The sequence below is a fragment of the Pan troglodytes genome, chromosome 18, assembly GCF_028858775.2.
Source record: "Pan troglodytes isolate AG18354 chromosome 18, NHGRI_mPanTro3-v2.0_pri, whole genome shotgun sequence".
Lineage (NCBI taxonomy): Eukaryota > Metazoa > Chordata > Mammalia > Primates > Hominidae > Pan > Pan troglodytes.
The window spans coordinates 37,322,285-37,342,982 of NC_072416.2; the positions used below are offsets into that span (position 1 = coordinate 37,322,285).

General features: G+C 54.1%; 1 protein-coding gene across 1 annotated transcript in view; it reads left to right on the forward strand.

Moving 5' to 3' along the window:
* LOC101059732 (rho GTPase-activating protein 23-like) overlaps positions 1-20,698 on the forward strand; it is a 44,611-nt gene that overhangs the window by 13,786 nt on the left and 10,127 nt on the right. Inside the window, 10 exon segments of the mRNA XM_054668258.2 lie at positions 1,528-1,671; positions 7,256-7,573; positions 9,115-9,176; positions 9,441-9,492; positions 9,494-9,572; positions 11,723-11,844; positions 12,224-12,379; positions 15,764-15,833; positions 19,807-19,880; positions 20,161-20,250. Coding sequence (XP_054524233.2) covers positions 1,528-1,671; positions 7,256-7,573; positions 9,115-9,176; positions 9,441-9,492; positions 9,494-9,572; positions 11,723-11,844; positions 12,224-12,379; positions 15,764-15,833; positions 19,807-19,880; positions 20,161-20,250 — 1,167 coding nt within the window.

Genomic DNA, 20,698 nt, shown 5'->3' on the forward strand with positions numbered 1-20,698 from the left:
GAATAGAAGCTCCCCGAGCTTATATTTGGGGCTTCATTTGTTTCCTTCACTACCCTCAGTCAGTATTTGCATCGCGTCTTGTCTTCATGGGATGGGGTCGGGGTGGACACTGGAAAGGTGTGGCCTGGACACAGGGTTGAGATTGGTGGACAGGTGGAGTTCCCAGCCTCAGGACCTGGGGAGGCAAGATCAGGCCTGTGATAGCCCTGGCTGTTTGTTTGTTTTGAGACAGAGTCTCACTCTATTGCCCAGTCTGGAGTGCAGTGGCATGATCTTGGCTCACTGCAACGTTCACCTCCTGGGTTCAAGCTATTGTCCTGCCTCAGCCTCCCGAGCAGCTGGGATTACAGGCGTGTGCCACCACACCTGGGTAATTTTTGTATTTTTAATAGAGACTGGGTTTCACCATGTTGGCCAGACTGGTCTTGAACTCCTGACCTCAGGTGATCCAGCCACCTCGGCCTCCCAAAGTGCTGGGATTACAGGCGTGAGCCACCACACCTGGCCTCAAGTGATCTTCTTGCTTCGGCCTCCCAAAATGCTGGGATTACAGGCATAAGCCACCACACCTGGACATATTGTTGTTTTTAAAATCATATATATATTTTTCATGCAAGATTTTTCTTTTTTTTTTTTGAGATGGAGCCTCACTCTATTGCCCAGGCTGGAGTGCAGTGGCATGATCTCAGCTCACTGCAACCTCCATCTCCTGGGTTCAACTGATTCTCGTGCCTTAGCCTCCCGAGTAGCTGGGATTATAGGCATGCACCACCACACCTGACTAATTTTTGTGTTTTTAGTAGAGATGGGGTTTCACCATGTTGGCCAGGCTGATCTTGAACTCCTGACCTCAAGTGATCTGGCTGTCTCAGCCTCCCAAAGTGCTGGGATTACAGGCATGAGCCACCGTGCCCGCCCCACCTTTCCCTGGCTGTTTTTGATTATAGATGGACTGGAAAAGCCATCTTGATGTCAAGCGCTCTGTCTCATTGGTTGGTTGAACACCCCGGTGATATTGGCACCTAGCTTATTTCTTATCACTTCTTCTGCTTACTTAACTCTCCCTTGACTTGCGCCCTCTTGCTGGAGTCCTGTTGACACTGTCACTTCCTCTGTTTAACGCCTCGTGGACATGACTACCTGCTCCACTCACTCAGCCTTTGTTGATGTTCCCACTTCCCCTGTTTATTTAACTCCTCGTTGACACGATCACTTCCTCCATTTCCTTAATTCTTCTAAGTCTACAAAGTTACGGGAGGCTCCGAATTGGCTCCTCTAGCGTGGTGAGGCGTGTGGTCTGCTGACAGGTCATAGCCTTTCCTCCTTTCTGGCTTCTCCTTTACGTATGTCTCATGACCTCAACACAAGTGGTCCAGAGAGGACAAGCAACGCCCATGAGGTCGCATGGCACATCGGGGTGTAGCACAGACATATATCAGGACTGTGCGGCCACAAGTGGTCCATGGGGTTCCTGAGATGCTGGCATTGTGGGAGCCACCTAAATTGTCCTCTGTTGTCCCCCTGCAGTCCTTGGATAGCTGGGGCACCTCTGAAGATGCTGACGCTCCTTCTAAGCGACACTCAACCTCTGACCTCTCAGATGCGACCTTCAGCGATATCAGGAGAGAAGGCTGGTTGTATTATAAGCAGATTCTCACCAAGAAGGGGAAGGTAAGATGGGTGGAGGAATGAGGTGGAAGCTGGCTCCAGCAGAACCCTCCAGCCTCTCCTAGGCCTACCCTGACAGCCTCTGGAGCCAGAGAGAACCAGTGTAGGTTGTTGCATGAAGGATGGAGGTTAGATGCTAGGAAGAACTTCCTGGCAGGGGGATTTAAAGAACTTATGTAAAAGAAGTTAACAAGAGAGGTGGATTTTGCTGTGGGATGGATCTGATCGAGTCGTGCTTGGAATTCCGGCAAAACCATCCCACAGTGGCCCTGGCTTGACAGGCCATCCTGAAGATGGCCGCTGGAGCTCATGGAAAACAAGGAGCAAGGCCGGGGTGATTTCTGTAGGAGAGTTAAGGCCCAAGAAGATGCAGGCAAGCCAGCAAAGGGCTTAGTGTTCATCCTAAGGGCAACCAAAAGCTCTCGGGGGCTCTTGCCAAGGGAGTTACAGCTTTAAAATATTCATTTGGCTCCCTGGGAGTGAGTTAGGGAGGGGCCACGCTGGAGGCAAGAAGACCAGTTAGAGCCACCGTGGAGATCTAGGTGAGAGGCAAAGGGGGCTTCGGGGAGTACTTGGGGAGGGCCTGGGAGGGAACCAGCAGGACCCTGAGAGGAGAAGGGCAGAGCCCCTGGATCCATGGGGTGCAAATCCTGGCCCCAGGCTGCTCTGTGGGCTGGAGAAGTGGGAGGAGAGACCACTGCCTTCCCTCCCGGCAATTAGGATGAACCCGGGTTTGACTCTTGACTACATCACCCATTGCTCTGAGAGCCTGGGTGACTCACCTGGCCGTGACTCAGTGTCCTCGTCTGTAAATGGAGCTAACAGTAATCCCTAGCTCATAAGCCTATTGCTAAGGATTAAATGAGATGATCTAAGTAAAGGGTTTACCCAGTGCCCGGCACTTGAAGCTGCTGTACTTCTGCTTACTGCTATTTGTTTTCTTTTTTTGAGATGGAGTCTCGCTCTGTTGCCCAGGCTGGAGGGCAGTGGTGCGATCTCGGCTCACTACAACCTCTACCTCCTGGGTTCAAGCAATTCTCCAGCCTCAGCCTCCTGGGTAGATGGGACTACAGGCACTCACCACCAAACCCAATTAAATTTTTTTTTGTGTGTATTTTTTTAGTAGAGACGGAGTTTCACCATGTTGGTCAGGCTGGTCTCGAACTCCTGACCTCAAATGATCTGTCTGCCTTGGCCTCCCAAAGTGCTGGGATTACAGGCGTGAGCCACTGTGCCCAGCCCACTTACTGCTATTTGAATTTTCTGCCCTGCCTTCTGGGGTCTTGGGGGTCCCTGGAAAGAACATAAGCTTTGAAGCAGACAGACTTCGAGTTTCTATCCAGCCACATATCAAGCACATGGCTTTGGGCACCCCACTTACCTTCCCCGAGCCTCACTTTCTGATCTGTACGATGGGAACAATGTTATCCTACCCCAAGGGCTGCTGTGGATTACGTGAGGGTGAAGTCGAGGCGGGACTGATGCGCCTCCATGGAGAATGACTAAGGCCTCCCTGCTCGGGAGCCTCCGTGGAGGTTCTGGGGAGTTAGTGGTGAGGGAGCCAGGGCAGCCCTGCCCTCCTGGGGCTCCTGTTGCTCCTGTTGAGCAGAGAGAACGCATGTGGCATCATGGTTCCAAGTGCACAGACTGCCGTGACGCCCGGGTGCAGGGGCAGGTGGGCGTGGGTAGGGAGGTATCCAGAGGCTGAGACATGAAAGGATGAGAAGCCACAAAACTGGGAGACAGTGGAGGGGCCTGACAGGGAGGATGTCTCTTTAGAGGGTCCTGGGGAGAGGTGGGGAGAGGTGTGCTGGGAGCCAGGGCGAGAGGTGGAAGATGAGTTGGGGAATTGGGCGCCTGCCCAGAGTGTGGGGCCTTCATACCCAGGAAGAGCCTGTCCAGGGTTTTATTATTTTATTTTATTTTATTTTATCTATTTTTGAGACGGAGTTTCACTCTGTTTGCCCAGGCTGGAGTGCAGTAGTACGATCTCAGCTCACTGCAACCTCCACCCCCCGGGTTCAAGCAATTCTCAAGCCTCAGCCTCCTGGGTAGCTAGGACTACAGGCGCCTGCTACCACACCCAGCTATTTTTTGTAGTTTTAGTAGAGACTGGGTTTCACTATGTTGGCCAGGCTGGTCTCGAACTCCTGACCTCAAGTGATCTGCCTGCCTTGGCCTCCCAAAGCGCTTGGATTACAGGCGTGAGCCACCGTGCCCGGCTCTGTCCAGGGTTTTAAATGTGGGCTGGGGCTGGCAGGAGACTGGGGTTATGTCTGTGACAGGAGGAGCCAATCCCATTGCCCTTGTCCAGGTGAGTGAGGGTGGGGGCCCTGACCCAAGGCAGTGGTGTGGGGCTGGGTGGAGTGGACACTTTAGAGAGAGATTCCATGGGAAGGACGGTCAGGGCTTGCCGGCTGCTGGGAGGTATGGAAGGAGGAGGAGGCGATAAGGTTCCTGGATTCCTGGCTTGGGCTGAGGGAGGGTGGTGGGTGGTGGGACCCTCCCTGGGCCATGGCACACTGGAGGAGCAGGTTTGGGGAGAGGAAGCCAAGTGGCTCCACTGGGGCTATGTGAGTCTGAGGGCCCTGGGACAGACCCCAGTGGAGATGTGCTGGGGACAGAGGCTCTGAGGGCGTGTTACTAGAGGGAGGCCCACCTGGGGACGGCCTTTGTCTGTCAGCACCCACGAGTTACATATGCCTCTGTGCAGGGGCTTGAAGGAAGAAGGCAAGAGACCTGGCTGAGCCCTGAGAGAAGTGGGGGGGCCGGGGAGGCCAACAGAGACCAAAAAGAGCCAGCAAGTTGGCAGCGACCCGTGGGGTGGGAGCCATGAGGCAAGGAGGGACCAGCCACGTGCACTGTGCGAGGAGAGCCGCAAGTGGGCCAGCCCTTCCAGTCTAACGTGTGAGCCACATGAAGGGTCCTTGTGAGGGTGGCTGGCTCCCCCTGCTGGGGAGCCTGACCCTCAGCTCCTGGGGGCCCTGAGCCCAGTTCAGGGACAGGAGCTGTCCCCTTCCTGCTTACTGGCCAGTTCTGGAGGACCAGGCCTCCACTCCCTTGCTGGCCAAAACCCGATGTCACTTGTTCCTTTGGTGCCGTGGCCTGGACGTTAGAGGAGAGTCTTCAAGTCAGCCTCAGGCCCTTGGTCCACCCAGGCCGTGGGCACCCTCTCTGTGCTCCCTCCCAGCCCCAGCCTCTTTCAGAGACACGGACTGTCAGGCAGAGGAGGGAAAGGGACAGTGACTTGTCCCCGCAGCCTCAGCCCCAGCATAGGAGCTGCATGCAGCCTTGGTGACCAACTCCCTCACTCATTTACCAGCCGGAGACACTGAGGCCTGGGAGTGCGGTTGACTTGTCCTAGGTCATGCCGCTGGTTTAGCCTCAGAGAGGTGCCCTTGTCACCACCTCACTGTCACATTAAAATTCTCCCTGGAGGGCTCTGCTGTCTCCTACTCTGAATGTCCCTGTCCCCCTCCAGCAGTTCTGTGATGAGCAGGGCTCACAGCTCAGGATCCACATGATGGGAGGCCAGATGTGGGCTGTGCCCATCTGCCAGCCACGGGATCTCTTTGTCTGGTTTGTTCGGAGAGCTGAGGCCTGTGCTGGATGTGGAGCCACCAGCCAGCAGAGAGGAGCTCTTGGTCTGATGGGAGATGGAGCTCCTGCCCTCAGGGTGCTCCAAGGATCATTAATTCATTTATTCAGCAAATATTGATGAGCGCTTGCATGCTGCTGTAGGCCCTGGGATATGGAAATGAGAGGACGGACAAGCTCCCTGTCCCCAGGACAGCCTGAGGCTGCAGTAAGTTCTTGGAAAGGATCAAGCTGATCAGAAGCGGGAGCTGCATTGAGGGAAAAATATGGCCAGAGAAGGCCTCGCTGAGGAGGTGACATTGGTGAAGCTGGAGTTCAGATCTGAAGGGGAAGAAGGAAGCAGCCACATATAGAAGTGAGGGAGGGGGGCTTAGGCAGAAGGAACAGCAAGCGGAGAGGCCCTGAGAAAAGAAAGGCTTGGCTCGCTCACCTGCAAGGGCCCCTGGCTTGACATAGTGAGAAAGGTGTGAAGATGAATTTGGAGAAAGGCAGGGACAGACCACAGGAGACTTTAGATTTGATTCTGAGGGCGATGGGATCTCTTGAGAGGATGCTGAGCAGGGGAGAGATGTGATCTCCTTTTCATTCTAACATGATCGCTGCAGCTGCTGCTGGAGAATGGATGCAGGAGCAAGAGTAGAGACTGGGAAGGTCTGTGCATCCTCCAAGCAAGAGGCGTTGATGGCATGGAAAGATGTCTTTCCTCTGGCAGGAAAGACAGAGACAGGGGATGTTTTGGAGGCAGAACAGTTGTGACTTCCTGATGGATGGGATGTCAAGGGCGAGGAAAAGGGAGGAGTCAAGGGCAGCTCCCAGGTTTCTGGACATCTGGATGGATTGACTGAGCTGGAAAAGATGGGGGTAGAGAGTGGAGAAGAGGTTTGATGGTAAGAAATCACATGGCCTGGCAAGTATTGTGCAAAGTGCCCATGGGACCTGCAAATGAAGACACTGAGCAGGGTGGGGGTGCCGGGCTGTGGCTGGGGGAGATGCTGGGCTCAGGAATGGCCATCAGCAGATGGACCTGGTTTAAAGGCACGGCACAGGTGACATCCTTGAGGGAGGTGTGCAGGGAGAGGAGAGGAGGGGAGAGTCAGGACAAAGTTCTGGAGCTCCGCCTCCTTTAGGGCGGGGTCTGTTACCCTCCGCTCTGCTGACATTTTGAGCCAGATAATTCCTTGTTGGGGGAGGCTATCCTGTGCATTGCGCAATGTTTAGCCGCATCCCTCAGATGCCATAGCACACCCTCCAGCTCCCTCCACACAAATGTCCCGTGGGGACGAGTCTCCTGGCTGTTTAACTACAGGTGTAGAGGGTGGGGGAGGGGAAGTAGAGAAGACTAGGAAGGAGCCAGTGGCATTAGGAAGAAAGCCGGGAACGTGGGGTCTCAGGTGCCGAGATGGGGTCTGGAGAGGGAAGGAGGGGCTGGCTGTGTCAGATGCTGCCAAGGGGTTAAGGCAAGTTGGGGAGAAGCGGCCATTGGCTTTGGCCACATGGCGGTTCTGGGTGTCCCTGAGAGGAGCTTCTGGGCAAGTGGAGTCTTGGGTGGGCGGCAGGAAAGTGGGGAGAACAACCCTCTAAGAGTGCGGACAGCTTCTGAGCAGGTTTGCTGGGATGAGGGGCAGCCTGGGGAGAGGCGTGGGCTGGGAATGGCTTCCCGAGGATTTCATGTGCGGAGGGCCATGCTGGGTGTCTGAGCATTGCCACTGCTCAGTGAGTGTTGATGCTAGTGTTTAGAGGGGGAGAGGGTTGGGGTCTGCTGGCGGGCTTTAGGGTGATGGGTAGGGGTGTCTAGGCAGGCGAGGGACTGAGAAAGCATTGGTGGGCTGTGGGCAGGAGGCTGCCCAGGTCTAGCCGGGTGGAGCAGGGGGCTCCTGGTAGGCAGCGTGGGGTCCATCCCCCGGCTGTCCTCTGTCTGCTACTGTGAGAGCAGTGGGCAGAACTGACCTCTCACCACTCCTGTTTCCCCCAACCCCGTGTCTCCCTGCAGAAAGCGGGCAGCGGCCTGAGCCAGTGGAAGCGAGTGTACGCCGCGCTGCGGGAGCGCTCGCTCTCGCTGAGCAAGGAGCGGCGGGAGCCCGGGCCGGCAGCGGCGGGGGCTGCGGCGGCCGGCGCAGGTGAGGACTAGGCGGCGCCCGTCTGCATCGGCTCCTGCCTCGTGGACATCTCCTACAGCGAGACCAAGAGGAGGCACGTGTTCCGGCTGACCACCGCTGACTTCTGTGAATATCTCTTTCAGGCTGAGGACTGGGATGACATGCTGGGCTGGATCAGAGCGATCCGGGAGAACAGCAGGGCCGAGGGCGAGGTGAGGGCCCGGCCAGCCCGGCGGCCACAGAGGGCGGGAGGGGTGGCCTCTCACCGGCTGTGGACCTGGGATGTCCGCTCTGAGCCTCACTTCCCTCTGCTAGAAAGGGGGGCTGACAGGAGTGCACCTCGTGATTGTGTCCCCCTAGGTTTCGGGGTGACGAGGGTGCAAGGGCAGGGCTCACGGAGGACCTGGCGTCCTCGGGTGCGGGGACCGGCAGTCACCATCCTGACCCTAATGATGACAGGGATTATTGTGACTGTGTTAGGATCGCCTTGAGCAGGCTCTGATGTGGAGTGGTCAGCTCCAGGCCAGTCTCAGCTTTTCTCAGCAGGCGAGGAAAGCAGGGGCCTCCTATGGAGTGTGTTAGGGCATGAGTTTCCCCGCACCAGAACTGCACTGGGCTGGCCTGTCTGCAGGAGGATGAACACATTGACCTTGTGAGGAGGCTGAGAGTCTTGGCCTTTGGCCACAGGTGGGCAGGGTTGGAGCCAAGGGCCTCGGCAGGGATTTTGGGAGAATTTTTTTTTTTTTTTTTGAGACAGAGTCTCGCTCTGCTGCCCAGGCTGGAGTGCAGTGGCGCAATCTCAGCTCACTGCAACCTCCGCCTCCCAGGTTCAAGTGATTCTCCTGCCTTAGCCTCCTGAGTAGCTGAGACTATAGGCACATGCCACCATGCCTGGCTAATTTTTTTTAATAGAGACGGGGTTTCACTGTGTTAGCCAGGATGGTCTTGATCTCCTGACCTCATGATCCTCCCACCTCAGCCTCCCAAAGTGCTGGGATTACAGGTGTGAGCCACTGCACCCAGCCGAAGAATTTTTTTTTAGTGGCGCCCATTGCGGTCAGCCGTAGCTACACTCCAGGGGCCTAGGTAGGGATTCCTCCCTGTTTACTTCTTTGGCCAGGAGCCTGCACAGAAGTGCCTTGAGACACCCACACAAAGTCATGTGGGCGTCCCGGGCCTGGGGTCTCTGCCAAGAGGGCAGTGGGCCTGGGCCTGCTCTGGCCGTGGGAGGGGGTGCTAGTGCATGGCCTCTTGCTGAGGACACATCCTCTCGCTGACCAGGCTCTGCTCTCCCGGGAACAGCTTTCCCCACTGCAGGGAGGAAGGCACCTGGAATTTGGGCCTCCTCCTCTGGGGGCCTGGCTTGGCTGTCTCCAACAAGGCTTAGTCAGGGGGGTTCCAAGTCACATCACTATGGCAGTAGCAGTCCCTCCTGGGGCACCTCCTCCATGCCTGCTCAGCATCTGCCAGGAAAGTGGCGAGTGCTGCATGATTCTGCACCCAGCCCCGAGCCTTCCCTTTTAGCCCCCCATGTTTATTACCGAGGAGACTGAGGCTCAGAGAGGCTAAGAGGCTTCCCCAAGGCCTCAGCTGGTGAGAGGGTGCTGGGGAGTCCAGGCCTGGTCTTTCTCACTCCAGGGTCTTGGCTGTCCACCTGGCAGGTGGACAAGAGGGGAAGCAGGGCTAGGGATGAACCCAGGGGTGGGCTGGCTGTGGGCACTGACATGATCCGCTCTCTCCTCTCCTGCTTCAGGACCCCGGCTGTGCCAACCAAGCTCTGATCAGCAAGAAGCTTAATGATTATCGCAAAGTGAGGTGAGGCGTAGCCCTCACGGAGCAGTCTCCTCTGTGGGGGTGGTAGGGGGCTGAAGGCAGAGGATGTCTTCCTGGCCCACCTCCAGGGCTGCCCTCTGCTGGGGGAAGGGGTATCCAGGGTATCCAGGGTCTCCAGGCTGCAGTTTGGCATGGAGGCATTGCCTCAGGGTGGAGGGGATGTCCCGAGGGGCAGGAGGCCAGGGTGGGTGGCCTGCTTGGCCACCCCAAGTGAAGACCTCTCCTCTGCCCCTTTTTCCTACACAGCCATAGCTCTGGGCCCAAAGCTGATTCCTCCCCCAAAGGCTCTCGCGGCCTGGGGGGGCCTCAAGTCTGAGTTCCTCAAGCAGAGTGCAGCACGTGGCCTCAGGACTCAGGACCTGCCCGCAGGGAGCAAGGGTAGGAAGGTGGCCACTGAGACAGGGTGGTGTGTTGGGGAAGAGAGCATGGAGAGGGGAGGGCATGTGTGTGTGTGTTGGGCTGTGTCTGCTCGTGTGTGCCTGACTGTGTGCCAGGGTTACCGGTATGTCTTTCTGCGTGTGCATGCCTGTGAGGGTCTGGGGGCTCCAGGGTCTTGGGGTGGAAGGGCCTGGAGCCTGATTCCCCTCCCTGACATCCCTGCTGGGTGGTCCTCTAATCTTTGCTGGTGTCTCTGCAGGGATGAGAGGCCTACCCTTTCCAAGAGCAACCTTTCCCATTTCCCTCACCTTTGGCTATTAGAAAGTTCTTACCTGGCTGGGCAAGGTGGCTCACACCTGTAATCCCAGCACTTTGGGAGGCCAAGACAGGCAGATCACCTGAGGTCAGGAGTTCAAGACCAGCCTGACCAACATGGCGAAACCCCAACTCTACTAAAAATACAAAAGGCCGGGCGCGGTGGCTCATGCCTGTAATCCCAGCACTTTGGGAGGCTGAGGCGGGTGGATCACAAGGTCAGGAGATTGAGACCATCCTGGCTAACACGGTGAAACCCCATCTCTACTAAAAAACACAAAAAAATTAGCTGGGCGTGGTGGCAGGCACCTGTAGTCCCAGCTACTCAGGAGGCTGAGGCAGGAGAATGGCATGAACCTGGGAGGCGGAGCTTGCATTGAGCCAAGATCGCGCCACTGCACTCTAGCCTGGGTGACAGAGCAAGACTCCGTCTCAAAAAAAAAATACAATAAAAGTACCCGGGCGTGGTGGTGTGCGCCTGTAATCCCAACTACTTGGGAGGCTGAGACACGAGAATCACTTGAGCCTGGGAGGTGGAGGTTGCAGTGAGCCGAGATCACACCACTGCACTCCAGCCTGGGTGACAGAGCGAGACCCTGTCTCAAAAAAAAAAAAAATAAATAAATAAAAAAAGAAAGTTGTTCCCTTGGGCCAGCAGGCATGGTGGCTGACACCTATAATCCCAGCATCATTTTGGGAGGCTGAGGCTGGAGGATTGCTTGAGGCCAGGAGTTTGAGACCAGCCTGGGTAACATAGCAAGGTCCTATCCCTACAAAATATTTTTTTATATATTATTTATTCATTTAGAGACAGAGTCTTGTTCTGTCACTCAGGCTGGAGTGCAGTGGCATGATCTCAGCTCATCGCAACCTCCACCTCTTGGGTTAAAGCGATTCTTGTGCCTCAGCCCCCCTAGTAACTGGGATTACAGGCATGCACCACCCCGCCCGGCTAATTTTTTTTTTTTTTTTTTTTTTTGAGACGGAGTCTTGCTCTGTTGCCCAGGCTGGAGTGCAGTGGTGTGATCTCGGCTCACTGAAAGCTCCGCCTCCTGGGTTCGCACCATTCTCCTGCCTCAGCCTCCTGAGTAGCTGGGACTACAGGTGCCCGACACCACACCTGGCTAATTTTTTTGTATTTTTAGCAGAGACGGGGTTTCACCGTGTTAGCCAGGATGGTCTCGATCTCCTGACCTTGTGATCCGCCCGCCTCGGCCTCCCATAGTGCTGGGATTACAGGCGTAAGCCACCGCACCCGGCCCACGCCCAGCTAATTTTTGTATGTTTAGTAGAGACAGGGTTTTGCCATGTTGGCCAGCTGGTCTCGAACTCCTGGCCTCATGTGGTCCTGCCGGCCTCAGCTTCCCAAAGTGCTGGGATTACAAGCATAAGCCACTGTGCCTGGCAAAAAATTTTTTTTTAATTAGCCAGGTGTGGTGGTATGAGCTTATAGTCCCAGCCACTCGGGAGGCTGGGGAGGGAAGATTGCTTGAGCCCAGGAATTTGAGGCTGCATTGAGCTATGATCATACCACTGCACTACAGCCTGAGCGACAGAGACCCTGTCTCTAAAGAAACAAAGTTCTATGGCTTCCGCCTTGTAGTTTTGGCCCACGAGCCACACAGAAGTCCTTGCATTGCTCTGGGCCTCTCCTTTGGGGTAAGCATCCTCCCCTTCAGGCCTTCTCTCTTGCCATACAATGTCCCATCAGCCCTGGGCATCTGGTTTCTTCTCTGATGGAATCCCCATACGTCCAAATGTGTGAATGTGGCAGTGAATGTGTGCGACCCTCCTGGATACTCCAGCTCACTCTGGCTCTGTCTCTCCCACTTCAGATGACACTGCTGCAGCCCCCAAAACCCCCTGGGGCATCAACATCATCAAGAAAAATAAGAAGGCTGCCCCAAGGGCATTTGGGGTCAGGCTGGAGGAGTGCCAGCCAGCCATGGAGAACCAGGTGGGTCTCTGCCACACGCCAGAGCAGGCCCGGCAGGGGGAGACCAAGGCACAGAGGGTCAGAGCAGCAAGGGACATGGAACAAGCTCTCCACCTCATTGTACAAACACAGCTGGGAAAACAGCCCAGAGAGGGGAAGGTCCCCGCCTGCCCTGGGCCTCCCAGGGAGGGAGCAGCAGGGCTGATGCTGAGCCCGGCTCCTTCTCAGACCATGGCGAGGCTTTGGTGTCATTTGTAGCTCCCAGACTGGAGGCAGCAAGGGCCTTTTGTTCCCCCCAAGGGTTCCTAGCAGCAGCTCTGGGCCTTGCATTGTCCCCTTCTTGGCCTCCCCAGCTACTCTGGCCCCTGTCCCCCCTAACATCCCTCCCCTGTGTCCCCAGCACGTCCCCTTAATTGTGGCTGCATGCTGTCACATTGTGGAGGCACGAGGGCTGGAGTCCACAGGCTTTTACCGAGTGCCCGGCAACAATGCAGTGGTGTCCAGCCTACAGGAGCAGCTCAACCGTGGGCCTGGTGACATCAACCAGCAGGATGAGGTGGGTGAAGCTGGGGGGTCTGTGGAAGGGGGGCTGAGATGGCGTGTGGGTGGTGCTCCGCTTGGAGAGTTCTGTGGTCTATTGTGTTGCATGCATTGTGCCCTATGACATGCCTGGCATTGGTCCAGAACACCAAGATGGGCAAGATGGGACCTGCCCCCGCTGGCCAGCCCGGGGATGGGCATCACTCCAGGCTGAAGCTGACCAAGTAAATGCAGTCATGGCCTGGGGAGCTCTGAGGCAGAGGCTCACAAACGGCAGTTTTGTCCGAGTGTTTAGGATGAGTAGAGTTCACCAAAGGCCGGTGAAAGCCAGGTGAGGGCATTCCAGGCAGCAGAATGGCCTGCGCAATGGTGTAGACGCGGAAAGTGTGCCAGGAGTCAACCAGCTTTCTCTGTAGAAGGCAGAGAGTAAATATTTTCTGCTGTAGTTTGCTCTGTTGCATTCCCCTCTTCTCTTCCTCCTCCTTCTCTTCCTAATCCTTTAACCACGTAAAAACCATACTTAGCTCAGGGGCCATCCAAAAGAAGGCTGTGGCTAGATATTGCCTACAGATCATGTTTTACAAACTGCCGGCTTAGAAAAAGGGGAATATATGATGTTTTCTAGAATGGCCAGCCATTTGGGTGGCTGCAACATGGAAAGAGAAGTGGCTGATCAGGCGAGATGAGACCAGCCTGTGAAGGAATCTGCAATCACACTTAAGTGTTTCCAGCAGGGCTGGCGATTCTCAAAGGGTGTTCCCCAGAGTCCTAGGGTTCCCCAGAGGGGCCTTGGGAGGCCAGGGTCAGGTCAGGACCCCGTGTCCTTGCTAGAGCAACCCTGCTTTGCCCTGTCTGTTGTACTGGGTTTTCACGTACAATTTTATTTGCCCAAAGGGGCTCTGATAAAAAAGATATTTTGGAAAACCATGAACATGGGCAGTGATGTCCCATGAGTCACACACATGAAGGCTCATGGAATACACAAGTCTTCCTGTCCTTGGAGAATGAGGAGCTGAGACAAGTGTGTGTGAAATTGTGGACAGGAGAAAAAGATGATCTCTCATCAGGGATCACACTGTGATGAGGAAGGACAGGGTGCTCAGGCTGGAGCAGGTGGTGGCTGGAGGATTAGAGTATTGGAGGAATGAATAGGAGGGGGCAGGTGGACAGGAAGCCTTTCGGGGTGTGAGACGATGGCATTTTCCAAAACCCCAGCAAGGGCCAGGGAGGGCTTGAGGGTTAGGACAGAGAGTGGATCTACCTCCTGGGCTTGGAGGTGGGGAGGGTGAGGCCCCAGGGGGACAGAGAGGGCATTTGATGGCTTCACTGAAAACTTCGACCTTGATCTGATGGACAGTAGGGAGCTTTTGATGGTTCTTAAGCTGGGGAGGCATCGTGAGTACAAAGTTCAAGAAAGAGTAATGCTCCTGCTCATGTCCATTGGATACGAATGCGGAGGGCAGGGGTCTGGGGAGAAGTCACTGATCTATGGAAGCGCTAAGTGTCAGGAGGACTTGGTGGTCCCGGGGGAAGGGGGAGGATGGGAGCAACCCTAAGAGTTGGCTGCATGAAAGGGAGGAAGGAGGGGCGAGGAAGAGCCGCATGTTTGAGCTGGGGCTGGTGGTATCTTCCCCTGGCAGAAACCAGGGAGTAGGGCAGCGTGAGGAGAGGTGGAAGGGAGGGGCCGTCTCAGGGAGTGGCTCCATTGGATTTGGGGTATGGAAAGTCCCTTGCATGGGGCGAGGCCATAAACAGGAGCTAGATTGAGCATGGACTAGAGAGTGGCATGGGTCCTGCTGCAGCTGGGGCATGGGATGACCAAGGGTGGGCCGCAGAACAGCAGGGGCCACGCGCTGAGTGGGACAGAAGGAGAGGACCGCCGGTGAGGCTGGGGTGAGGGCAGACACTTCACTCTGGAGGAGCCAGGAAGCACTGGCCAGGGCATTGGGTTTGGCAGCTGGGAGACGAGAGGAGCTCACACCTGAGGGCCAGGAGGTAACGGAGTCGGGTGGGCAGGAGCCGCACTGGGTGTGTGTGAGATGAGGGGGCCATGCTGGCAGGCAACTGGTCCAAGCCAGGGCCAGCTGGGGGCATACAAGGTATATGGGGTGTGTTGTTTTGTCTTGGATATCATTGTGTCATTTATTGTGGGTCGTGCTGGGAGTAAGTGTAGTGGGGGATGAATCTAACCCCTGGTGAGCCTGTGGGGAGTGTACTGTTTATGGGATTGTCTGGCATTAAGCTGTGGATCCATTGTAATGAGTGTGTGTACTGCTGTGCTGTGTCTCTTTGTTGGGGGTATTAGGTCGCTTTCTGGGCCTGAGTTATTCTGAGCCATTCCCAGCGGGGCGGCTGTGCCCGATTTGGTTGCAGTGTGGGGTGATGGTGCCCCCTGGAGGACAGAAGGGACAACGACCCGGCCGTTAGTTCTTGTACTCAACAACCATTTATTTTAGAGTAGGGTTTCTCAACCTCAGTGGACATTTTGGGAAGAACAATTATTTGTTGTGTGGGGTTGCCCTGTGCACTGGAGGAAATTTGGAATCATCCCTGGCCTCGATCCACTAGATGCAAGTGTCACCTCCCAGTTGGGAAAATGAAAATGGCTCCAGACATTGTCAAATGTCCTCTGGGGATGGAGTGGGAGTTTGGGGGACAAAATTGCCTCCTTCTGTTAGAACTACTGATTTAGGGCCATGTAAGTATCAGGTTAACTGTCCTAGCTAGGTGATAGGAGCACAGTGGGAAATGAGACAGACGGGATCCTGGCTCCTCCTGGAGCTTACAGTCCTGCAGGGAGACAGGCATGAACATAGAAACAAAAGCAGAAAATAATGACAAATTGGGCTAAGCGCCATGAAGGAAACAAAGTCAGGGCTGGGGTGCAGGTGACAGGGCAGTGGTGAAGGTGGCTGCTTTAGCTATGAGGGTCGGAGAAGGCCTCTTTGAAGAGCGACTTTTAGGTGGGGATGAGGAGCCAGTTGTGTGGAGGCGGGGAGGAAAGTTCTGGTTGAGGGAACCAGCACATGCAGAGGACCTGAGACAGGAAGGAGCTGGCATGAATGACTGCTGTGTCACGGATGCTTAAACTGTGTCCAGTGGAGGCAGCAGCTGCCATTCACTGTGTCCCCACAGTGCCTGGGACTTTCTGTGAATGGGGAGGTGTTGGAGCCCATGCGCTGGCAGGAGCAGGGAGGGGCTGGGGCCAAGTGTGAGTGTGGGCACAGGACCTCTCTGGGGACTCAGTTCTGCTGCCACCATCCTGATGAGTAGAGAGCTTAGTCTAAGTGGGTCCCAGGGAGGGCCTGGTGGGCTTGATTGGGCTCTGGGGTGAATGATCATGGAGGCATGGGCATTGGGCTAGGCCTGCCTGTGGCCTGACATCTGACTCCTCCCCCAGCGCTGGCAAGACCTCAATGTGATCAACAGCCTGCTCAAGTCCTTCTTCCGAAAGCTGCCCGAGCCTGATGGTGAGTAGGAGGTGGAAGTGGGGATGGGGAGGGGACACCAGTCTGTGCCGCACCCTGACCACTACTTTTGCATTTGGTTTGTTGGTTTTACTCTTTTTTTTTTTTTGGAGACAGTCTTGCTCTGTCGCCCAGGCTGGAGTGCAGTGGCGCAATCACGGCTCATTGCAGCCTCAAGCTACTGGGCTCAAGCGATCCTCCCACCTCAGCCTCCTGAGTAGCTGAGACAGCAGGTGAACACCACCACACCCAGCTAATTTAAAAGTTTTTTTCAGAGATGGGGGGAGTTTCTCACTATGTCGCTCAGACTGGTGTTGCACTCTTGGGCTCAAGCAATCCTCCTGCCTGCCCCAGCCCCACAAAATGCTGGGATTACAGGCATGAGCCACCACGCTGGCTTTTTTTTTTTTTTTTTAACACAAAAGCTTATTAAAAAAAACATAGATTGTACAGATGTGAATAAAAACAGCACAGGACCCTGTGAATCTCCTCCTCCCTTTCACGGGAGGTTGTGGCTAACACTTTCTGAGCATTAGTGTGTGCCAAGCACAACTCCCTACAGCAACTCCATGAGGAAGGTGCTATTGTCTTCCCTCTACAGATGAGGAAACCAAGGCTCAGAGAGGTTTAATGCCTTGCCCAAGGTCACACAGGTTGTAAATGGCAGAGCCAGGATTCCACCCCAGGCGTCGGGCGCTGATGGGCTTTGGCCGTTTGCTGAACTGCTTATTCACAATCTGTTGTGTTTCTCTCCTGGCCCTCTTATATGCATGGCAGAGATACACACGTGCCTGCGTGGGGTTTGGAGTTGCGTGGGTTCAGGGGTGTGCTGGCAGATGTTTAACATCTGTTTCTGGGAGAAAAAAGCCCTAATGCCTAGCGTTTTCCAGCTTCTATGGTGTAAATACTCCTACCATGGTTTATTTCAAGCCACCAACATGATGTCACCAACATGGAATTGGGAAGAGAGGCACACAGTCGCTCTCAGGAGCTGGTTTGAGCGGACTCCAGCACACCGCTGGTTGAGTTGTTTTTAACAAAAGCAGAGTTGTAATTCTGAGATTCATTCGTGTCAGTGCAGAGAGCTCTACCTCATTCTTCTTTTAAATCAGCCACATAGAATTTCATGGTTTGAATAGACTATAATTTCTTTAAGTACTCCTCTATTGATGGATATTTAGCTTGTCTTCAAAGGTTTGCTATCACACAACCTGTTGCAATGGCTTTCCTTGAATAAGTCCTTGCACGCCTGGATCTGTGCTCTCTAAGGGGATTCTTAGATGTAGAATTGCTGGGTCAAAGTCCTGGTGAACCTTTCTGAGACCAGTATCAATTGCACTCTGAGAAAGAGGCCCTGATTTAGACTCCCACTAACAATGTAGGAGTCTGTCTCTCCACATACCCAACAGCATTGGATATTACAACTATTATTGTTATTTGAAGGCCAGGCATGGTGGCTTATGCCTGTGATCCCAGCACTTTGGAAGGCTGAGGTGGGTGGATCACCTGAGGTCAGGAGTTCAAGACCAGCCTGACTGTGGTGAAACCCCGTCTCTACTAAAAATACAAAAATTAGCTGGGTGTGGTGGCGGGTGCCTGTAGTCCCAGCTGCTAGGGAGGCTGAGAGAGGAGAATTGCTTGATCCCAGGAGGCAGAGGTTGCAGTGAGCCAAGATCGCACCACTGCACTTCAGCCTGGGTGACAGAGCAAGACTCCATCTCAAAATAAATAAATAAGTAAATAATACAATAAAATAAAAATAAAAATACTATTATTTGACACAGGATCTTGCTCTGTTGCCCAGACTGGAATGCAGTGGCGCAATCATGGCTCACTGCAGCCTCAACCTCCTGGGCTCAAGTGATCCTCCCATCTCAGCCTCCTGAGTAGCTGGGACTACAGGTTTGTGCCACCATACCCATCTAATTAAAAAAATTTTTTTTTTGGTAGAGGCAGGGTCTCACTACGTTGCTCAGGCTGGTCTTCAACTCCTGGTCTAAAGTGATCATCGCTCCTCGGCCTTTCAAAGTGCTGGGATTTTAGGCTTGAGCCACCTCACCCAGACAGCATTAAATATTATTAATATTTTAAACTTTTGCTAATCAGATAAGAGAAATGGTATCTCATTATTGTTTTTATTTTCATTGCCCTCATTACTAGGGAGATTAAATCTTTTTTCATTAGCATATTGGCTGTTTCTATTTTCTCTGTAATTGCTTGATCAGACCATGTGCCCATTTTTCTGTTGGGTTGTTTATCTTTTTCTTATGTTGATTTGTGGGAGAAAAGCTCTTTGTGTTTTACACATATTAACCCTTTGTTAGTTTTTGCAAATATTTGCTTTGGCCTGCCATTTGCCTTTTCACTTTGCAGTATAGAAACTGAAAACAAATTTTTTGTTGTTGTTGTTTTGTTTTGTTTTTTGAGACAGAGTTTCACTCTTGTCGCCCAGGCTGGAGTGCAATGGTGCGATCTCGGCTCACTGCAACTTCTGCCTCCTGGGTTCAAGCGATTCTTCTGTCTCAGTCTCCCGAACAGCTGGGATTACAGGTGCCCACCATCATGCCCAGCTAATTTTTGTATTTTTGGTAGAGACGGGGTTTCACCATGTTGGCCAGGCTGGTCTCAAATTCCTGACCTCAGATGATCCACCCTCCTTGGCCTCCCAAAGTGCTGGGATTACAGGCGTGAGCCACCGTGCCCTGCCTAACAATTTTTAATTTTATTTTTATTTAATTTTATTTATTTTTTTGAGACTGAGTCTCACTCTGTCACCCAGGCTGGAGTGCAGTGGTACGATCTCGGCTCATTGCAACCTCGGCCTCCCGGGTTCAAGCCATTCTCCTGTCTCAGACTCCCAAGTAGCTGGGATTACAGGCACCTGCCACCATGTCCAGTTAATTTTTATATTTTTAGTAAAGATGAGGTTTTGCCACATTGGCCAGGCTGGTCTTGAACTCCTGACCTCAAGTGATCAGCTGATGTGCCTCAGCCTTCCAACGTGCTGGGATGACAGACATGAGCCACCGTGCCTGGCCAAAAACAATTGTTTAAAATGTGACCAAAGCTGTTCATCTTTTCTTCATGGATTCTGCATCTCATGTTTAGGATGGCCTTAGGATTATAAAAATATTTTCTTATTTTTTCCCCAGTGCTTTTATAATTTTCACAATTGGCTCTGCCATGTGATTGCATTTGTGTATTGTGAGCTAGAAATGATCCCCCCCGCCCCCGATGGTAGCCATTTGTCCCGGGGACATCTGTTGAGGCCCCCATCCCTCCCCCCGATTGGAAGTGCTGCCTTTATCATATAATAAATATCCACATGGCCCGCTTCCCCCCTTTCTAGCCTTAACATTGCTCTGCCTTTTCTGCCGTGCCAGCCGGCTTCAGCTGTGCCATCCATTCAGGATGTTTCAGTCCCTGGTAGGGCAGATCCTCCCGCGTTACTCTTTCTTTAAAAACTATTCCTGGCTGTCTTTGTGCATTAGCTCATCCAGATGAATTTCAGAATAGGCTTATCATGTTCCATTTTTTAAAGGTCCCCATGGAATTGTTCTGAAGGGAGTTGGGGGAATCCTTGGTCGAGGCTGTCTGAAGCCCCTCCTCCTCTCCAGGTGCCCTTCTCTTCTGACCTGCTGAACCTTGGTGTCCATGTCCTGGAGATGGGGGCATGGACCCCTTTTCTGCGATCAGCATGCACCTCAGGTCGTATTGCCTCCCAAATGAACACAGCTGGGCTACCCCAGGTCAGGTGCACACCCGAGTGTAGCTGTGGTGAGTGCAGCTGTGGTGAGTGCAGCTGTGGTGAGTGCAGCTGTGGTGGGTGTGTTCACATACACAAGAGGCTGTCGCCCACGCTGGAGCCCCCGAACTGGAGGAGTTCAAAACACAGCCCTCCCAGCAAGGCCCTCGGCCTGGAGAACAGGGGAAGGTGCTGCCCCTACCTCTCTAAAGAGTCTCTGCTGTGTTCTAGACAAATACAACGACTTCATCGAGGCCAACTGCATTGAGGACGCGCGGGAGCAGATGAGGACGCTGCGGAAGCTGGTAAGGAGAGAGAGGTGCTGCCAGGCACGAGGTGGGGCAGCTGCCTGAGCACCTCTGTCCCAGGAGGCAGGGAGTCCGGTGTTGCCCACGACCCCTGTGGCCTTGCCCTGCTCCACTCAGGGCCTCAGTTTCCCCATCCACACAAGAGAACGGGGGGTTAGAGGATAGGTTCCAGACTCCCTGAGGCATGGTAGTGGGAGATCTTTGGGGCATGGTGGTGACGGGGGACAGGGGCAGGCCCTTACAGCCTGTCCCCATGCCCCTCCTCTCTCCTGCTCAGATCCGGGATCTCCCAGGACACTACTTTGAAATGCTCAAATTCCTTGTGGGCCATCTCGAGACCATCGCTGACCACTCTGAGAAAAACAAGGTGGGTAGGAGTCCCGCATGGAGTCTGGGGGAGGCAAGCACGGACTTACTGTGTGGGGGCCCTCAGCACGCACTGAGCTCCTGCAGGTCCAATAACTCAGGCCCCTCTAGGCACGCCCTCCTCCTATGACTGCTCCGTCCCCATCCCGCTCCTACATGCTGGTCAGTGCTTTCCCCCAGAGAGCCATCTCCTGAGTTTCTGAGGGCTTTCCAGAGGCAGGGAACCCCGGCTCCCCGTATCCGATGCATTGCCATCCTCCGACTTAGCTCAAGTCCCTCGCATTGCATTTTCCTCATCAAACCCCTTATGCCTTCTGGTTCTGCAGTGGGGAAAATGAGGGGAGTGATAGGATTTTTTGTGTTTTTTGTTTGTTTGTTTTTTTGAGACGAAGTCTCACTCTGCCACTCAGTCTGCAGTGCCTTGGCACGATCTCGGCTCACTGCAACCT